Below are 18,750 nucleotides of genomic sequence, written 5' to 3' on the forward strand. Positions count from 1 at the left end.
GTTCACACTCTGTCCATGATCTGCCCATGAAGTTGAAGGCATTCCATTGAGCTCCTCTTCTGTTTAATTTCTTTGAAGTCCATATATTTTCTCTTGAGTTGAAAGTGTGTTCATTTTCTCATCACTGTAAATCTATAGTTGAATCACAGATATTAGTGGTCAGATATTCGTATTTTCAGGGTTACTTTAGCCTGCAGATCTGTTTTGGTGGAAAACTCCAACTTTAAATTTTTTTATTTGGTGAAGTATATCAACCATGTTTTTCAAATCTTTTAATTTTAATTTGAGACATTTGAAGACCCTCATTTCCTCCTAACAATGATTCCCTATTATTCTCATCCTTTTCTTGGCAACTTTATAAGTCCAGCCCAGGTAGCCTTTATGATTACTGATGTTAACATCCATATATTTTTTAACACAGATCATTCTCCAATGTATGACAGGAGATTTAGATATAAGTACCTGTGTGATTGTGTGTGTATTTGTGCCTCTGTATATGTAGGATTTCTTATTTTTTCTTACTATGAAGACAAATGATAACTTAACAAGTTAAACGATATTCTAAAATTCCAAAAGTAGATTGAAAAAGATTCCAGAATCAATACTTAAACTGAGTTGAATCTTAGTTAAAAGCTCACAACTTTAGCTACATCCCCATCAGTATTTGTAGACCTGACACTTGTAATAAGAATAAGAATGGGATTATGGGCAGAATGTTAAGATGAAGTTCACATTTTGCTAATTCATTAGGTCCCTTCCTGTTTAAAGAAGGGCCACTGAACTCTCTGTTTGTGCCTTTTAATCTCTAGTGAGAAACCACCAGGTTGTGAACAAATTGAAATTACCATCTATTTATTCAGAGTTTGATCTAACCTTTAAAACATATTTTTAGAAAGCAGCAAGATGATCTTTGATAAATATCACTAAATTTTGTCCTGATGACCTTTTGATGTTTATACTCCAGCCTCACTTCAGTGTTTTAGAAAAACGGTCACAACCCCAACTTCTGTGCTCACGTAACTCATGGAAGCTTCAGCTGTCCCACTACCTTTCATGAACAGTAGTTTTCAATAAACTTTCACATTGATTATAGAAGCTTACCTTGCTCTTCAAACCCAAATGATAGTCAGTCCTGAACAGAGAATCTGAAACCAGAAATTCTTCCATTGAATAACACATGGTGGGAGCAGCTCTCTTGTGGGGAGTGAAGAAAATATTCTAAGGTCCCATGTGGAGAAAAGACCAGTAAGCATTTGGGTCCTGAATCTACAATGTATTCTTACTGTGTCTATGGAGGACTCATCTCCTCCTGATTTGCAAAAGAAACATTACAATGTTATATCTCCTACATCATCTACAGTGGTATGCTTGCAAATAATAAAATTTAAACACAGCTAGCTTAGTGGTCATGATTTCAGAGTCAAATCAATAGAATTCAGTCTTGGGGTATTTCTCTTGACTACAGTTATGCACACACAGCAAGGCACTAACAGATATTAATACACACATGAATTAATAATGACAGTGCATGCCATCCTCTCTCTCTAAAATAAACACCTGGCATTATATCAGACTTCAGAGACGAATGCGTGTACATCAGCAGGGAATGATGCATACACAGAGCTCTCCTGGGATGCCCTCCCATGAGGGAACCTTCAGTGCTTCATCTCACTTTTTAAGGAAAAAAGCAATTAAACTATCTTTGGAATCAGCTGACTAGTTTAAGTGTGCACAAGTATTATTATATTATTATATTTCATTTTCAATCTTTAGTATATACATGAAAGACCAGTATGCACAATTGTTAATATCGAGCTTTAATTATTTTCCAAATGTATAGTAAAACTACTATCACAATCAACCATAATAAATTTTCTTAACCATGATGGTCAACTATATCACCCACCTACTGCCCTGGAAAACACCATCAATTTTTTTTCCTTTTGGTTTTGCCTTTTCAAGAATGTCCTAACCTAGACCTCTAGAATGTATTACCTATATTTCATTCAATTAGTGTAATGCAACCAAGGACTACTATTATGTATATGAGTAATTTTCATTACGCATATTGAGTTTTATTTACATTCCCTATTTGAGGGACATTAATGCTGTTTTCAGTTTTGGAGGTTAAAAATAAAGGACTTCTTACTTTTATTTTCCCTAAGAGTTTTTTCTTTTCTTTTCTTTTCTTTTGTTTTGTTTTGAAGATAGGTTTCATTTAATTTAATTGAGTAAATACATAGGAAACACTGCCTCACTCGTCCTGTGAGGTCAGCGTAACCTCACAGCAAAGCTAGACCAAAAAAATTAATAAATAAAACTATAGAACAATACCCCTTTTTAATATAGTGATGTTAAAAACACTCACAGGACAAATCCATAAATTAACGTAACTATAAATCATGACTGTGTTGTATTTACTCCAAGAATGTAAAGATGCTTAGGTAAAGAAAAAGAAAGCCATGTAATTAACCATATTATTATAGTGAAGAGAACAACAAGATCATTTCTGTAATCTGGAATAAGCACCTGCTGAAGTTTTAATTCTTTCTTGAAAAGAATACTCAGAATGCTAGGAACTGAAGAGAACATCCACAAACTAAAGAGAACATGTAAAAACCACAGCTAAAGACTCTCAAGAAAAAAAAATTCAAAATGTATTCCTCAACCACCATGGTCATTGCAATGTGGATTGCTTAATAGAACCCATGGAATGGAATTAAGAGTCCAGGAAAGCATGTGTTCAAGGTCAATTGGATTTTGACAAGGGTAACAAGTTTACTCAATGGAGAAAAACATTCTCATTAGCAAATAGCATTAGGACAAGTGGAAATACAAGATCAACTCAAAATATATCAGGAACTGAAGAAAGAAAAAAATAAGTTAAAACCATAAAACTGCTAGAAGAAACCATGGATAAAATTCATGACTTTGGATTTAGTAATGGATTCTAGGATACAAACTAAAATGATAAGAACCAACCCCAACAGTGTATCACAATGACCTCTGCTATGGGAGATGTGGTTATGCTGTTTAGAGATGGAACCTCAGCAATGTTGCTGGAGCTTTTTCTTTTTTTTTTAATATTGTGATTTTTTTATACCTTTATTTTTTAAAATTTATTTTTATGTGGTGCTAAGGATCGAACCCAGCGGCTTGCACATGCTAGGCGAGTGCTCCACTGCTGAGCCCCAGCCCAGCCCCCTGAATATTCTTAATTACTTTATTACAGCTTCAGTTTTAAGGGAGGGGAGGTGTCTGACTGTTTCCAACAGAAAATTTTAAGAGGTCCCTGAACGTGTAGAAATCCATTTTTTTTTTACTGGCTGGAGGCTAGCACTTTACCACATATGATGGAGTAATGCTGATATTGTATCAAGTGGTTAAAACAGGAAATTACATTCCTAAAATTGTAAAATCATAGAGAATACAAGCAAGGAAGATGAACGAGTGGAAGAAAGGGGACAAACTGGGGAATGAAGTTGACCATATTTTTCTGTGTCCATGTATGAATATATGACAATGCATTCTGATTTTATATACAAGTATAATTAAACACTTTAAAAAAATAAATAGAAGGAATGCCAATAGAATAGAGTAAGCTGATTGGAGGAATGAAGAACAGGGAAAGTACTGGGAGGGAAAGAAGCAAGCTGTGTTATTTTTTATCATTATGCTTGTAATCTTTTTTAAATTAATTTTTATTTATATATGACAGTGGAATGCATTGCAACTCTTATTACACATATAGAGCACAATTTTTCATATCTCTGGTTGTTTACAAAGTATATTCAGAGCAATTTGTGTACATGTACTTTGGATAATAATTTTCATCATATTTTACCATCATTTCTAACCCCATGCCCCCTCCCTTCCCCTCCCACCCCTCTGCTCTATCTAGTTTGTCTATTCATCCCATGTTCCCTATCACTAATCCCCTATGAATCATAGGAATAGAAAAAGCAGCCATGAAATTCATCTGGAAAACTAAGAGAACCAGAAGAGCTAAAGCAGTCTTTATCAGGAAGAGTGAAGCAGGTGGCATTGCTATATCAGAATTTAAACTATACTAAAGAGCAATAGTAACAAAAACAGCATGGTATTGGTACCAAAACAGACTAGTAGACCAATGGTACAAGATAGAGGACACAGAAACTAATCCACAAAATTACAGTTACCTTATATTAGACAAAGGTGCCAAAAACACCATTGGAAAAAAGATAGCCTCTTCAACAAATGGTGCTGGAAAATCCATAGGCAACAAAATGAAATTAAACCCCTATCTCTCACCATGAACAAAACTCAACTCAAAATGGATCAAGGACTTAGGAATAAAACCAGAGACCCCACGTCTAATAGAAGAAAAAGGAGGCCCTAATCTCCATCTTGTGGGATTAGGCCCCAACTTCCTTAATAAGACTCTTGTGGCACAAGAATTAAAATCAAGAATCAATAAATGAGATGGACTCAAATTTAAAAAGTTTCTTCTCAGAAAAAGAAACAATCTGTGGGGTAAATAGAGAGCCTACATTGTAGGAGAAAATCTTTACCCCTCACACTTCAGATAGAGCACTAATCACTAGGGTATGTAAAGAACTCAAAAAGCTAAGCACCAAAAAACCAAATAACCCAATTAATAATGGGCCAAGGATCTGAAGAGACACTTCTCAGAAGATGAGGTGCAATCAATCAACAAACACATGAAAAAAAATGTTCATTATCACTAGCAATTAAAGAAATGCAAATCAAAACTACTCTAAGATTTCATCTCACTCCAGTCAGAATGGCAGATATTTTGAAGACAAACAACAATAAGTTTTGGCGAGAATTCGAGGGAAAAGGTACACTCATACACTGATGGTGGGACTGCAAATTGGTACAGCAATATGGAAAGCAGTAAGGAGATTTCTGGGAAAATTAAGAATGGAACCACCATTTGACACAGCTATCCCTCTCCTTGGTCTATACCCAAAGGATTTAAAAACAGCATACTACAGGGACACATCCACATCAATGTTTATAGTAATACAATTCACAATAGCTAAATTTTGGAGCCAACCTAGATGCCCTTAAATAGATGAATGGATTAAAAGAATGTGGCATATATACACAATGGAATATAACTCAGCAATAAAAGAGAATAAAATCCTGGCATTTGCAGGTAAATGGATGGAGTTAGAAAAGATAATACTAAGTGAAGTTAGCCAATCCCAAAAAACAAATGCCAAATGTTTTCTCTGGTATATGGAAAAAGCTGTGTTATATGCATCTATGATTATGTCACAATCAGCCTCACTGTTACATATAACTATAATGCACTCATAAAAACATTTTAAAAAATAGTAAGAACCAAAAGATAAAATATGATGACTTGGACTTCATCCAAACTCAAAACTTCTGTTCATCACTGGGTATCAAGCATAGCAAAGACAGCCTACAAAATAAGGGAAACTATTTGTAGCTCTCATCTCTGAAAGGTTTTAATGTCTAGAATATATAAAGAACCTCTACAAAGGAACAAGAAAAATACTTGCAACCCAACCAAAACATGGGCAAAAGATTTAAGTGAACATTTCTTTAAAGAATATATACAAATGGCAAAGTTGGGGATGGAGCTCAGTGGTAGAGAACCTCAGTACGTGGCTAGCAGGCCTGAGGCCATAGCCCCAAACAATAACAAGAACACAAACAAAATACCCCCAAACAAACAAAAAACCCATAAAGGACCAAAAAAAAAAAGAAAGAAAGAGAAAGGAAGAGAATATATGCAAATCACCAATAAGCAATATCATTAGTCACTATGAAGTTTCTAATCAAAACCTCAATGAAATGTACTTTATAAATACTAGCATCACTCTTCTATTTTAAAATGAGGCACATGTGTTGTTAAAAATGTGGAGAAATGAAAAACCTCGAATACTGCTGATGGGAGTGCACAATGGTGTAGCTTCTGTGGAAAAGAATTTGGCAGTTCCTCAGAAAGTCAAATTACCATATGACTCAACCATGCTAATTATGTCCTCAGTGATTGAAAGCAGCTACACAAAGATTTTTACACAATCTCCATAGCAGGATTATCCACAATCGCTGAAAAGTATAAGCAAATTCAAATACCTGTCATCAGAGGAGTGGATAAATAAATGTGGTATATCCACACAATGGAATATTATTCATCCATAAAAAAATAAATTGCCAATACATGCTGCAGTAGTGGTGAGCCTTGAAATCATAACAAGTAACATTAATCAGACAAAAATTTTATCTATTTGATGATGGTTTTTTTATAAAAAAAAAAAATGCCCAGAATAGGTGAATCCATATAAAAGCAGTTTAGTGAGCACCTTGGACAGAGGGCAGGGCAGGGGCATGGAAGTTGTATCCTAATGTGTTGAAACATGTAACTGTGTACATTGTGTGGGTACTGAAAATGCCTGGAACTTAACAGATACAGCTGAAGGGGGCAGGGGGTTAGCAATGAGGGTGGAATGTGATGGACATCATTATTGAAAGTACATGCATGAAGACATTAGTTGGTGTGGACATACTTTATATAAAACAGAGACATGAAAAACTGTGCTCTATATGTGTAATAAGAATTGTAATGCATTCTGCTGTCATGTACTTAAAAAATAAAATCAAATAAAAAAAAATAGATACAGCCTGGAGTTGTGGCTCAGCGGTACAGCAGTTGCCTAGCATGTGCAAGGCCCTGGGTTCAATCCTCAGCGCCACATAAAAATAAATAAAAATTTAAAAATTCTTTAAAAAAAACAGATACAGCTAGTTGCACCTCCGTATGAATGTGATAGAGGTCATCACATTGTACATTCAAAGGGAGTGAATCCTATGTTTTGGGAATTTCATATCCTCTCAAAAGAGGGAGGGGATGGGAATTTGAAGAAGATAAAGTTGACAAGGCAAGGCGGCAATGGAGACAGATCAAGATTTGCAGGGTTGGAACCTAAGGAATGTGGGCAGCCACCTCAAGATAAAGGTGATAAGGACCAATTCACCCAGAGGCTTCTGGACAGAGTGTAGACCTCCCCTTGGATTTCAGATTAGTGATACTGACTTTGGACATCTGGCACTCAGGACTTCCCTGAAGAAGTTGGAGTGGAATGAATTCAAAGTGAATGTGTGTGTGTGTGTGTGTGTGTGTTACATGCATTTTTTTTGATTATGGTAAAATAAACACCATTTAAATCATTTTAAGCAGATAGTTCAGTGATATTTAACACATTCATATTGTCTTTATGTGGTTTCTATTATTTTTCTTCCAGTTTCATTTCATTATGATCTGATAGAATAGATGGTATTAAATTGTCTTTTTATAGTTGCTAAGGTTTGCTTTGTGGCCGACAATGTAATCTAATTTGGAGAAAGTTTCATACAGAGTTAAGAAGGTAAATTCACCTTTTGTAAGTTGGAGTATTCTGTAGATGACCATTAAATCAATTTGATTTCATGTTGTTTAGGTTGACAATATCTATATTGATTTTATGTTTTGATGATCTGTCTATTAGTGATAAGGGAGTATAAAATCCCCCAATAGTGTGTTGGGGTCTATGTGGGATTTAATGTCATGGAGTAAGTATTTTTTTTCATAATTAGGAGCATTGACATATGGGGCACAAATTATTATCATTGTGTGTTCTTCTTTAATTGTTCCCTCGACTAGCATGTAGTGGCCTTTTTAGTCTCTACTTATTAATTTTTACTTCAAATTTTCTTTGTCAGATATGACAGTAGTGAACCCTGCTTGATTTCATGGTCCATATGCATGAAATATATTTTTTCCATCCTTTTAACTTCAGCCTGTGTGTGTTTTTTAAATTGCTCCCTATGCCTTCAATTTGTATCTCCATGTTTGTTTCTATTCCAATGAGACCTAAGTTTAGTCTTTTAACGTGGTCCCAGAGTTCTTGTATATTCTGGTCAGGTTCTATATTTTTCCCTTTATTGCCCTATGTGTACTCAAAATCATATAACCTGTCTTCAAGGCTGAAGTTCTGTCTCCAAGGGCTAAGGGACTATTTTCTATGCATTCTAATCTGTGAGGCATGTCTTCAAGAGAGATTTTTATTTCATTGATGGTATCATTTCTAGGAGTTCAGCTTGGTTTCTTTTCACTATTTCTACTTCTTTATAAAAGTGGTCTTTAATCACCTGTAATTACTCTCTTACTTCCTTTTTTAGATTTTTTTTTTAGTTCATTGAACATTTTAGTAATCAATTTTTATATTTTTTCTCCAGGATTTCATTCACCTCTCTATCAGTGGGATCCTTTGTTGGGAATTGTGTATTTGGGGGGGGGGGATTTGTTGCCTGTTCCTCATGTTTTCAGAGCTCTTGAACTTGTGAATTCCTTTATCTCTTTTTAATACTTGCCCTTACGTATGTACTTAATTTATTTGTTCCAGGACTTCTCTCTGGTTTTAATACATAGTAGATGCCTAGGGGTGGGACCTGAATTCCCTCTCTGGTTGTTACTCTTTAGGTCCTTTTTGGTTTGGGGTTTTGTCTCCTCCCTTCTTTTAGTTGGAGTAAGATTGTGTGGGGGTGTGATTCACTGCGGCTTCATTGAGAAGAGAGTATATCTCAGCTGCAGGGTCTCTACTCTGGGATCCTTAAGTGTCCAATCTCTTTCCAGCCCCTGTAGTGAGAGAGGGACCCAGGAGTAGCACTAATGCTGGCAACAAATGTCCAACTTCGTGTTAAAAGTCTGGTGTCTACTTTGATGTTTGTAATACTATTTGCCATCTATATAGGAATGGTGGGGTCAGCATTTAACAACATTACCAACAATTTTTTTTTTAAAAAAAGCTGGGATTTAGGTCAGGTATTCAATAGCAAGTGTATAATAAATTGTCTAGTGTATTGATGATCACTCCAACTTGAATGACATGGGAATTACATAGTGTAACAATTAATTTTGTTTTTCGTCTCTTGTATTCATTTTATTAAAGTATCGCTGAAGACTGAGTGTCATTAATTTGTGTGTGAAGCTAGGTGTGCTGTCTTTAGGTTGAGTTTATTGTAGCAGTAGAATGCCTAATCTGTGAAGTTTTAGTGTCCCTGTATTTTCAATAGAAGTCATAAGTGGTAATGTTCTACAGAACACTGGCATGACTGTCATTCGCAATAACCTGCTATCTGTCTTACCAAGAACTAGAGGTCTCAAGGCTCCAAATACAAAAGTAATGAAAAGGAGATGAAAAGCTTAATTACCCCAATTGGATCTACATACATTACATGAACTGAAATATCACATTGTGTCTATATGTACACAATTATTGTACATTAATAATTTTTTTTAATTTTAATGAAATGCAAATGATAAATACCATGATTTGATCAAGACATACTGTATACATGTTTCAAATTATCCCATAAATACATGCAATTAAGATAAAAATAATAAAATATTTGTATTCAAGTGATGTGTGAACTTTTTAATAGCTGTTTCATATAATGATGCATTTTGTCATTTAATTTTATGGTTAAAGTACTGAATGTCAAGGAAAAAGTTGTTTTTGAGCAAACCATTATGTGTTAGGTCAACTAAGAACGAGAAAAATAGAAATTTTAATTTTGCTTCCAAAATTTAAAAAAGTAAAAATTTAAAAACACTTGAAAAAAAGCACTGCATTTCTTTTGTCATTTTCCACTACGGTGTTTTCATCATTTTTTATTATTTTGTAAGTGATATTCTCTTACTTTTACTTTCAGAATATTAAGTGTTCATAAAAGTATACCATGACTTGTCCTATACTGATCTCCTACCTTGAAACTTTTCTTACTTTATTTATTAGTTCCAATAATTTCTAGTTGATTGCTTATGATTTATGTACTAAAATTCACATTATCCAAAAGTAGAGATAGTTTACTCAATATTATTTCTACTTTTATGAATTTCCTGGTAAGTCATAAAGGATAAGGTAAAATGGTTTAATTTCCTCTGCCTTTTAAATTTAACATAAATACTCATCATTTAAAAACTGTCATGTGGATAAGCTGTATCAAACCAAATAACCTAGTCGTGGCTGAATTTTTATTAAGATGAAGTCATTATTTGTATCTGGATAAAGCATGACATCAAGAACATATATTTCAATAAACTTCATTAAAACAATTATCATATTTTCAAATCTGTGGAATACTTAGAACTGTTCTGGACTAAAGGAATAATATGAGATGGTTTTATTTTCTGCATACCACAAGGTATTTACCATTTGGATTACTGCATACAGTGGTTTAAGAGGAATGAAACCACATTCCATGGGTTGTACATCATTAAAGGACTAAACCTAGAGAAGATTTTGCCTTCTTAATCACATTCTTGCATGCGCTCTTGACCTCCTTGTTCCTCAGGCTGTAGACCACAGGGTTCAGCATGGGGATGATCATGGTGTAGAACACAGAGGCAAACTTGTCTCTGTCCATGGAGTGCCTGGAACTTGGCTGTATATACATGATGATGACAGTCCCATAAAATGTGGAAACTGCAATGAGGTGAGAAGCACAGGTGGATAAAGCCTTCTGGTATCCCTTACCTGAGTGCATCTTCAAAACGGTGATGAATATGAACAGGTAGGAAATCAAGATAACAAGAAAAGCAAAAAAAACATTAAAAGTTGACATAAGAACAAGAATCAGCTCGGCAATGTGGTTTTCAGAGCAAGTCAGAGTCATGACAGCGGGAATATCACAGAAGAAGTGATGGACCACATTGGTCACACAGAAAGAGAGGCAGAACGTGTCTCCAGTTTGCACAGAAGCAGTCACCAAACCAATGGCATAGCAGCCTATGGCCAGACGAGTGCACACAGTGTTTGTCATGATGGTGGAGTAATGCAGGGGCTGGCACACTGCTGCATAGCGGTCATAGGCCATTATGGTCAGGAGGTAATTTTCTACAGTGGCAAAGACTGCAAAAAAGAACATCTGAGCAGCACAAGCATTGTAGGAGATGACCTTGTCCTCCATCAGCAACCCAGCCATGACCTTGGGAGTGACAGCTGAGGAGGAACAAAAGTCCACCAGAGACAGGTGACTGAGGAAAAAGTACATGGGGGTGTGGAGGCGGGAGTCCAGCAGGATCAACGTGATCATCCCCAGGTTCCCCACCAGAGTGATGAGGTAGATGAGAGTGAACATTATGAAGAGGGGAAGCTGCAGTTGTGGGGCACCAGTCAGTCCCAGCAGGATGAACTCCCTCACCTCCGTGTTATTCTCCATGAGTGGTACATTAGGACCACCAGGGGCTGTGTAGCAAAGAGGAAATTTTTGATTTTGAAAAGCAAAACCCAGTTGAGCAGAAATGGAAAAGTGTAAGCATTACTTTATGATGATAATCATATTTTTCAGTATTCTCTAGATCTAAAGTGTTGGCATGACCATACAATGTAGTGGGCGATTTATCTAAACAATAATTTGCTTTTGAAGAGTAAGGGTTTCATGGATCATCTTCCCAATTTGTTAATTTTGTTTATGAGTAAACTGAGTCACAGGAAAGGTTTTGTGAGTTGGACAAGGTCAGAAATATAACCTAAGCCTATCTCACAAATAAGAACTTTTGAGTCTAAGCGCTATGCTTCCATCTCATATGTCAGTATTTATACGTATGTATTCACTTATCCTCTCATCAATTCCATTAAATTGATCAGCTATTATTTCTGTTTGTATATGAAGACACTTGGTAGCAAAAATATTGGATAAATAACTTAAAACTACACAAGCGTTAGCAGATAGACCAAGGTTTAAATTTAAAAAAAAAAACAGAATAATTTGAACCTAAATGTTGTAAATTAATTTGAAATTATTTTATTTTTACTTAATTTAAATTTCACATTATCTTCACGAAAACAAAATTTCCAGCATACTCTATCCTTTCCCAGATGAGTCTGTATCAACCATTCTGCTTGAGAATCCAGGCATATCACTTGACATATCAGGGTATAAAATTATTTATTAGCCAACATATCCCCCCACTTAACAATGTGTGCTACAATTTTCATTTTAATGCCTTTTTTATGTTCTGTGATAACTAATATATTGTCATTGGCCCAAGTGGAAGAACCAGGAAAATCTCACCTTGTCAAATCTCCAGTTTAATCACAATTAAGAATCTTTTTTACTATGTAAGGCAGTATGACCATAAGTTTCAGGAATAAAAATGCAGATATTTTGGGAGGCTATTGTTAAGCTGACATACTGGGCTTGAATGCAATGTATAATAGGTAAATTATCTCCATAGTTAGACATTGCTGAGGCTGAGATGTCTTCACAGATTAGAAGCCAACTTACTATTTGTGTATATGAAAAAAAAAAAACCAGAGGAACAGAAAAAAGTATTAATTTGTCAAGATCAAGCTTAAGAAATACATTTTTTTTCCTAAGTCAAATTTCTTGAAGTTACCAACAGCTTAAACTTAATGATTCTGAGTCGATGTGTCTCTTGGCAGATAGATAGATGGATATCAGAGAATCAGGGGAAAGACAGTATTTACACATACACATGCTCATACGTCTAACCTCACTTACTGTTAAGAAAACGGAGATTTGCAGGATCAAATGCTTTCCTCAAACTCTACACCTATTTAGAGATTCATTCAACATTCAAACCCACATCTTATATCTTCTAAGTCTGTGCCTTTAATTACTGCAATGCCAGATTTTCTAGATGAGTCATGATGCAACAGCAAGATTGTGGGGAACTGATAGTGAAAATGGAGAAGTGATCTAGGGAGGCTCTTAATTTGTCCAGAACAACAGAAGTATTGTTGCACCTAGTCCAGGTGAGCTGTCCCTTCAGTGACAACCTGACATGCAGAAACAGGATTGTTCACCTCCTACTCAGTCAGAGCATCATCTATGCAAGGTCTTTGCTCTCCTCTTAAGGATATCCACATGGTATATCATTTCATAAATATCACTGTACCTTTTCTATTGGTTAAAATCATTTACATTAATCCTATAACATAATCTCCATGTATACATTTGCAATGCATACTAGGCAAGAACTCTAAACCCCAACCCCATATATCTAAGTGTGTGTGTGTGTGTGTGTGTGTGTGTGTGTGTGTGTAATCCTGATAATCCTGGGGATTGTGGTCTGGGCTTTGACTTGGTAGGCAAGTACTTTACCATTAGGATACATTCCCCAGCCCCTCCTATGTTAGTATCTCTAAAAGGTATTGAAACAAACAGATCTGAACTCAAAAGCTCTCAGAAGATGGAGCTGATCCATTGCTTCTAGGTTAATTACATATTTTCCTGAAAGTGCATAGGATTATAGACACTTACCTTGCTCTTGGGAAAAAAAGGGGAAAAGAAATCCTGAATTGTGGGTCTGAAATCAGAAATATATCCTGAGAAGGGCCTATAAATGATATTGGAAAATATTCTCTTTTTTACATATTTGTCCAAGAATTTACAGTTCTTTGAGGCATGAAGAGATGTAGGATCATGACAATGGATCTAGGAAGCCTGGGTGTAGAACTGTCATGCACTCTGGACTTTCCTGTGCAACTTGGAGGTTATTTACCTGCTGCCAAACACAGCTTCCTCATTCAAGGAATAAAATGATGAAATTATCTCTGCCGTAACTTCACAGAACTGTGTCTGTGAAGAGCAAGTGGGTGTGTCCAAACACAGTTGAGTACACTTTAGTAAAAGTGCTATCCTTTATCACGCAACAACATAATTTTTATTTTGGCATTTTTCTCCTGCCTACAGTTGCAGAAAACACTCCACTTACTGAAAGGCCAGTGTGTGAACTGGAAGTTCCAGCATTCACTTGGATAAATGATGGCCAAAAGGGCTCTGATTAGAGTTTTCTCTCTTTAAAATAATGTCATGTGGGACTATGACATGATTTCAGAGCCTAATGAATACAACCAGGAGAAAATGTTACAAACATGTCTTCTCTAGGGGAACCTAGGCCCTCTGAGGGCAATTTTTTCTCTTCATCACACTTATCTCGTGAAAAAGCAATTAACCTGCAAGCAGGGGCCCAGTATTTTATGTTGGGTTACACATAGATGCATTTGCAGTACCTATTATTATTCTCCCTTAATTTCAGTAAATTGTCATTACATCATGTGTTTAATCCCTTAACATTTAATGTGTTATTGGTGCTTGTAAAATATTGTAAATGTTTATTTTGTTTTCGGTCATTTTTACTCATTTCATTTTTCTTTTTCTTCCATTATTTACTTATTTGGGCTAATACACAGGCTACTGAATTGTAGGGGATAATTAATAAAATTCTTGGGATTTTCCCCTGTTTACAGACATCTGACAAACATGACAGGGATGCCAGAGAGTTGGAGATTAGAATATGCTTTAATACTAAGAAGTCAACTCAAATACCTAAGTCAATGTGTAGGAAGATGCTGTTGGTGCTCTGTTCATGGCCTCTTCACATTCATGGTCCACATGCTGGCCAGTATTTATATAAATGAAAAGGGAAAATGGATTTACTTCTTTTAGATTTTGCTGTAAGAGCATGTCCTACTAATGCGTGGGACATTTAATTTCTCTGTGGTCTGTAGTCACTACACCTCTGGGCAGTAAGCCACCTCTCAAAATTTGTACATATCTAAGAATGTCTTGATTTTGCAATCCAACCTGACAGGCAGTTTATCTGAGTATGAAAATATGGATTGATATTTATTTTCTTTCATCCTTTTAAGATATAAATCCACTGTTGATTTTTCTGAAGGAAAGATGTCAGGCTTAATATACTTACATTGTAAAAAAGTGTTTGTTCTTTTCCTTGTTTTTCTACTTTCCCTGCACAGAGTTTTAATGTATTCTCCCCAACATTGGCGTGACTCTTCAATATGAGGACATCAGTTTGGCAAATTTTCATCCATTCATATTTTATTATTTTTCTCCTTTTCTCTCTATTCTTTCCATAGGGAGCTTTTGAATATTATATGTTCTCTCTCCTTTTCATCTTTACTAGTGTATTATAGTTACCATAGTAATGAAGTTCATTGTGACCTTTGTATATGGACATAAAATCATTTACTTCCATAAGTTTTCTTGTACTTCCTTTTCCCCTCATCCCTCAGCCTCAACCTGTCTGGTCTTCCTTCTGTTTTTTTATGTATATATCATTTTCAATTGGTGCTTTGTAATTTACATAAAGTGGACTTCATTGTGATCTAGTTATACATGCATATAGCATAATTTTGTCAATTTTTTCCTCAGTTCTTCCATTTTCACATCCTGGACCCCTATTCTACTCTATGGATCCCCCTTCTATTTTCTCTTTTCTTTTTGTTTAATTTCACTTTTTCCTTCTAGCTCCCACATAGGAGAGAAAACATTCAACCCTTCACTTTCTAATTCTGGCTTATTTCACTTAGCATTATGCTCTCTAATCTCGTCCATTCACCAGAAAATAACATGATTTCATTCTTCTTTAGGACTAAGTTGAACTCCATTGTATGTATATACCATATTTCCTTTATCCATCCATCTCTTGATGGGCACCTACTCAGGTTCTGTACTTGGTCTATTTTGAATTGTTCAGCCATAGACATTGGGATTCATGTATTCCTAAAGCATGCCACTTTCTTTTGGATCAATACCAAGGAGTGGAATAGCTTGGTTGTATGGTCGTTCCATTCCTAGTCTATTTAGTATCTCTGTGGTGATCTCCATAGTAGTTGTACTAATTTGCAGCCCAACCCACAATGTATAAGCTTTCCTTTCTCCCACATTCTTGTCAGTATTTTTTATTATTTATATTCTTGGTGGTTGCCATTCTAAGTGGGGTGAGATAAAATCTCAAAGCAATTGGATTTACATTTCCCTGATTGCTAAGAATGTTGAATTTTTTTAGTATATTTATTGACCATTCACATTCACGTTTCTTCTTTTCAGAAATATCTGTTTAGTTCATATGCCCATTTATTGATTGGATTTGTTTTGGTTTGGTACTAAGTTTGTTGTGTTCTTTATATATTCTGAATATTAATTCTCTGTCAGAAGAGTATTTAGCAAATGTTTTCTGTCATTCTGTAAGCTATTTCTTCATACTTTTGTTCCCTTTGCTTGCCAGAAATTTTTAAATTTGATGCCATCTGATATAATAATCCTTGGTCTTACATTACTTTTATTAGGAGTCTTATTGAGGAACTAATACCTATATCTGTGTATTAAAGTAAAGACCCTGTTTTCTTCTATTAGCTACCATTTCTGGTTTAATACCCAGGTCTTTGGCCCACTCTGAGGTGACTTTTGTGTAGGATGAGAGGTAGGGATCTAGTTCCTTTCTTCTATATATAGATATCAGGTTTACCCAGCACCGTTCATTAAAAAGGCTATCATTTCTCCAATATATGTTTTTGGCACCCTGGTCAAGGATCGATGACTGTATATGTTTGTCTCAGTGCCTTCCATTTTATTCCTTGATATTTGTGCGAGTTTTTGCCAGCACCATGCTGTTTGGTTAGTACAATGCTGTAGCATGTTTAAAGGTCAGATTTTGTCCTGCCATTGGCACGGCCCTTTCGGCTCTGAATTCCTTTGTCTATTCTAGGTCTTTCTCCTTCCAGACGTATTTTTGAATTGTTTTTCTAGTTCATTTTAAAAATTCCATTGGTATTTTGGTGGAAATTTCATTGAGTCTGTAGATTGCTTTTGATAGTACGGCCATTTTGACAAAATGAATTCCACCTATTCAAGAACATAGGTGGTATTTCCATCAAATAGTATTTCTTTTCTTTTAGTTTTAAAAAAATATTTATTTTTAGTTGTAGTTTGACACAATACCTTTCTTTTATTTATTTATTTATTTATTTATTTATTTATATGTGGCGCTGAGGATCGAACCCAGGTCCTCACATGCACAAGGAGAACATTCTACCGCTGAGCCATAACCCCAGCCCCCATCAACTGTATTTTATACTTTTCATCCCAGAAGTTGTTCGTGTCCTTGGTTAGTTTTATTATGAATTTTTATTTTATTTTTTTATTTTGATGCTAGTGTGACTTGGATTTTTTCTGATGTCTATTTCAACAGAATTGCAATTGATACATAGAAAAGCTGTTGATTTTTTGTATGTTGATTTTTTTTCTGCTACTTTACTGAATGTTTTTCACTTCAAGGGGTTCTGATTTTTTTTTCATTTTTTTTTGTTTTATTCTCCTATGTATGGAAGCATATCATCTGCAAACAGTGATAATTGAACTTCCTCCCTTCCCATTTTATTCCTTTTATATACATCTCTTGCCTAATTGTTCTGGCTAAATGTTCGAGTACTCTATTGAATAGGAGTGATAGAGTTAACATCCTTGTCTTGCTCCTGATTTTAGAAGAAATACTTTCTGGTTCTGCCCATTCACTCTGATGTTCACTTTGAGATACACATAGTCGGATATAGTCTTTACAAGGTTGAGGGAAATTCCTTCTTTCCCTAGTGTCTTTAATATCTCTAACATGAATATTAGAAAAACAGTCACAACCCTAACTTCTGTGTTCATACAACTCATGGGAGGTTAGGCTACTCCACCACTTTTCCATGAATTCTCCTTTCCGTTAAAAGTACATATTTAATATAGATGCTTACTTTGCTTTTTGAAAACAAATGATAGTCAAGAAAATAAATGATAATCCCAAACAGAGAGTAGAAAACCAGAAATTCTTCCACGGAACAATACATTGTAGGAGTACTCCTCTTGCAGGTAGTGGTCAAAATATTCTGAGATCTCCAAGGGAGGCACATATAGAATAAAGACTAGTACACATTTGGGTCCTGAATCTACTATGCATTCTTACCATAACTGTTTTAGTCCGTTTTTTCACTGCTGTGACTAAAGGATCAACCAGAACAATTGGAGAGGAGGAAAAGTTTATTTGGGGTGCTCATGGTTTTAGAGGTCTCAGTCCATAATAGGCTATCTCCATTCCTTGGGGCTTCAGGGGAGGGAGAAGAGTGTGGCAGAGGGAGGTAGCTCCCATGATGATCAGGAAGCAAAGAGAGATATTCCACTCTCTAGATACAAACTACATACCCCCAAAGCAGATCTCACTTTAATGACCACCTCTTCCAGCTACACCCTACCCATCTTCAGTTACCACTCAGTTACTTTCATTAGGGAATTAATTCACTGATTGAGTTAAGGCTCTCATAACCCAATCATTGCTCCTCTAAACTTTCTTACATTGTTTCACAAATGAACTTTTGGGGGACACCTCACATCCACAACATAACAGTATCTGTAGGGGTCTCACTCGTTTCTTATTTGTAAAAGAAACATTATAATGTGATGTCTCCTGCATCATCCACAGTAGTATGCTTGTAAATAATAAAAATTTAAACACAAGCAACTTAGTGGTTATGATTTCAGAGTCAATCAATAGAATCCAATCGTGGGGTATTTCTCTTGACTACAGTTGGGCAGTCACAGCAAGCCTTGAGGTTGGAAGGAAACCTGCCTGAACTAACAGATAATAATATGCAGATGAATTAATAATGACCACAGGGACACACCACGTGCCATCTTCTCCCTCAAAAATAAACATCTAGAATTCTATCAGATTTCAAAGTTGAATACATGTATATCAGCAGGGAATGATGCATACACAGAACTCTCTTAGGATGTCCTCCCATGAGGGAATCTTCTCACTTTTTAGGGAAAGAAGCAATTAAACTACCTGCAGGACTACGTTGGATATTTTAAGTGTGCACGCGTGCATTTGTATGATCTGCTATTTCTCATTTTCAATTTTAA

The 18,750-nt window shown here is 35.5% G+C and overlaps 1 protein-coding gene across 1 annotated transcript; it reads right to left on the reverse strand.

The window, feature by feature from the left end:
- Positions 1-10,293: 10,293 nt before the first annotated feature.
- LOC101965261 (olfactory receptor 5B17) lies at positions 10,294-11,241 on the reverse strand. The gene has a single exon (XM_005331570.3). The coding sequence runs from the start codon at positions 11,236-11,238 to the stop codon at positions 10,294-10,296; it is 945 nt and encodes a 314-aa protein (XP_005331627.2). The 5' UTR covers positions 11,239-11,241.
- Between the last annotated feature and the right edge of the window lie 7,509 nt (positions 11,242-18,750).

Source organism: Ictidomys tridecemlineatus, chromosome 4 (genome assembly GCF_052094955.1).
Source record: "Ictidomys tridecemlineatus isolate mIctTri1 chromosome 4, mIctTri1.hap1, whole genome shotgun sequence".
Lineage (NCBI taxonomy): Eukaryota > Metazoa > Chordata > Mammalia > Rodentia > Sciuridae > Ictidomys > Ictidomys tridecemlineatus.

Excerpts from the sequence above, each read along its gene's own strand:
- LOC101965261 (XM_005331570.3), bottom strand. The coding sequence starts at position 11,238 with ATGGAGAATAACACGGAGGTGAGGGAGTTCATCCTGCTGGGACTGACT.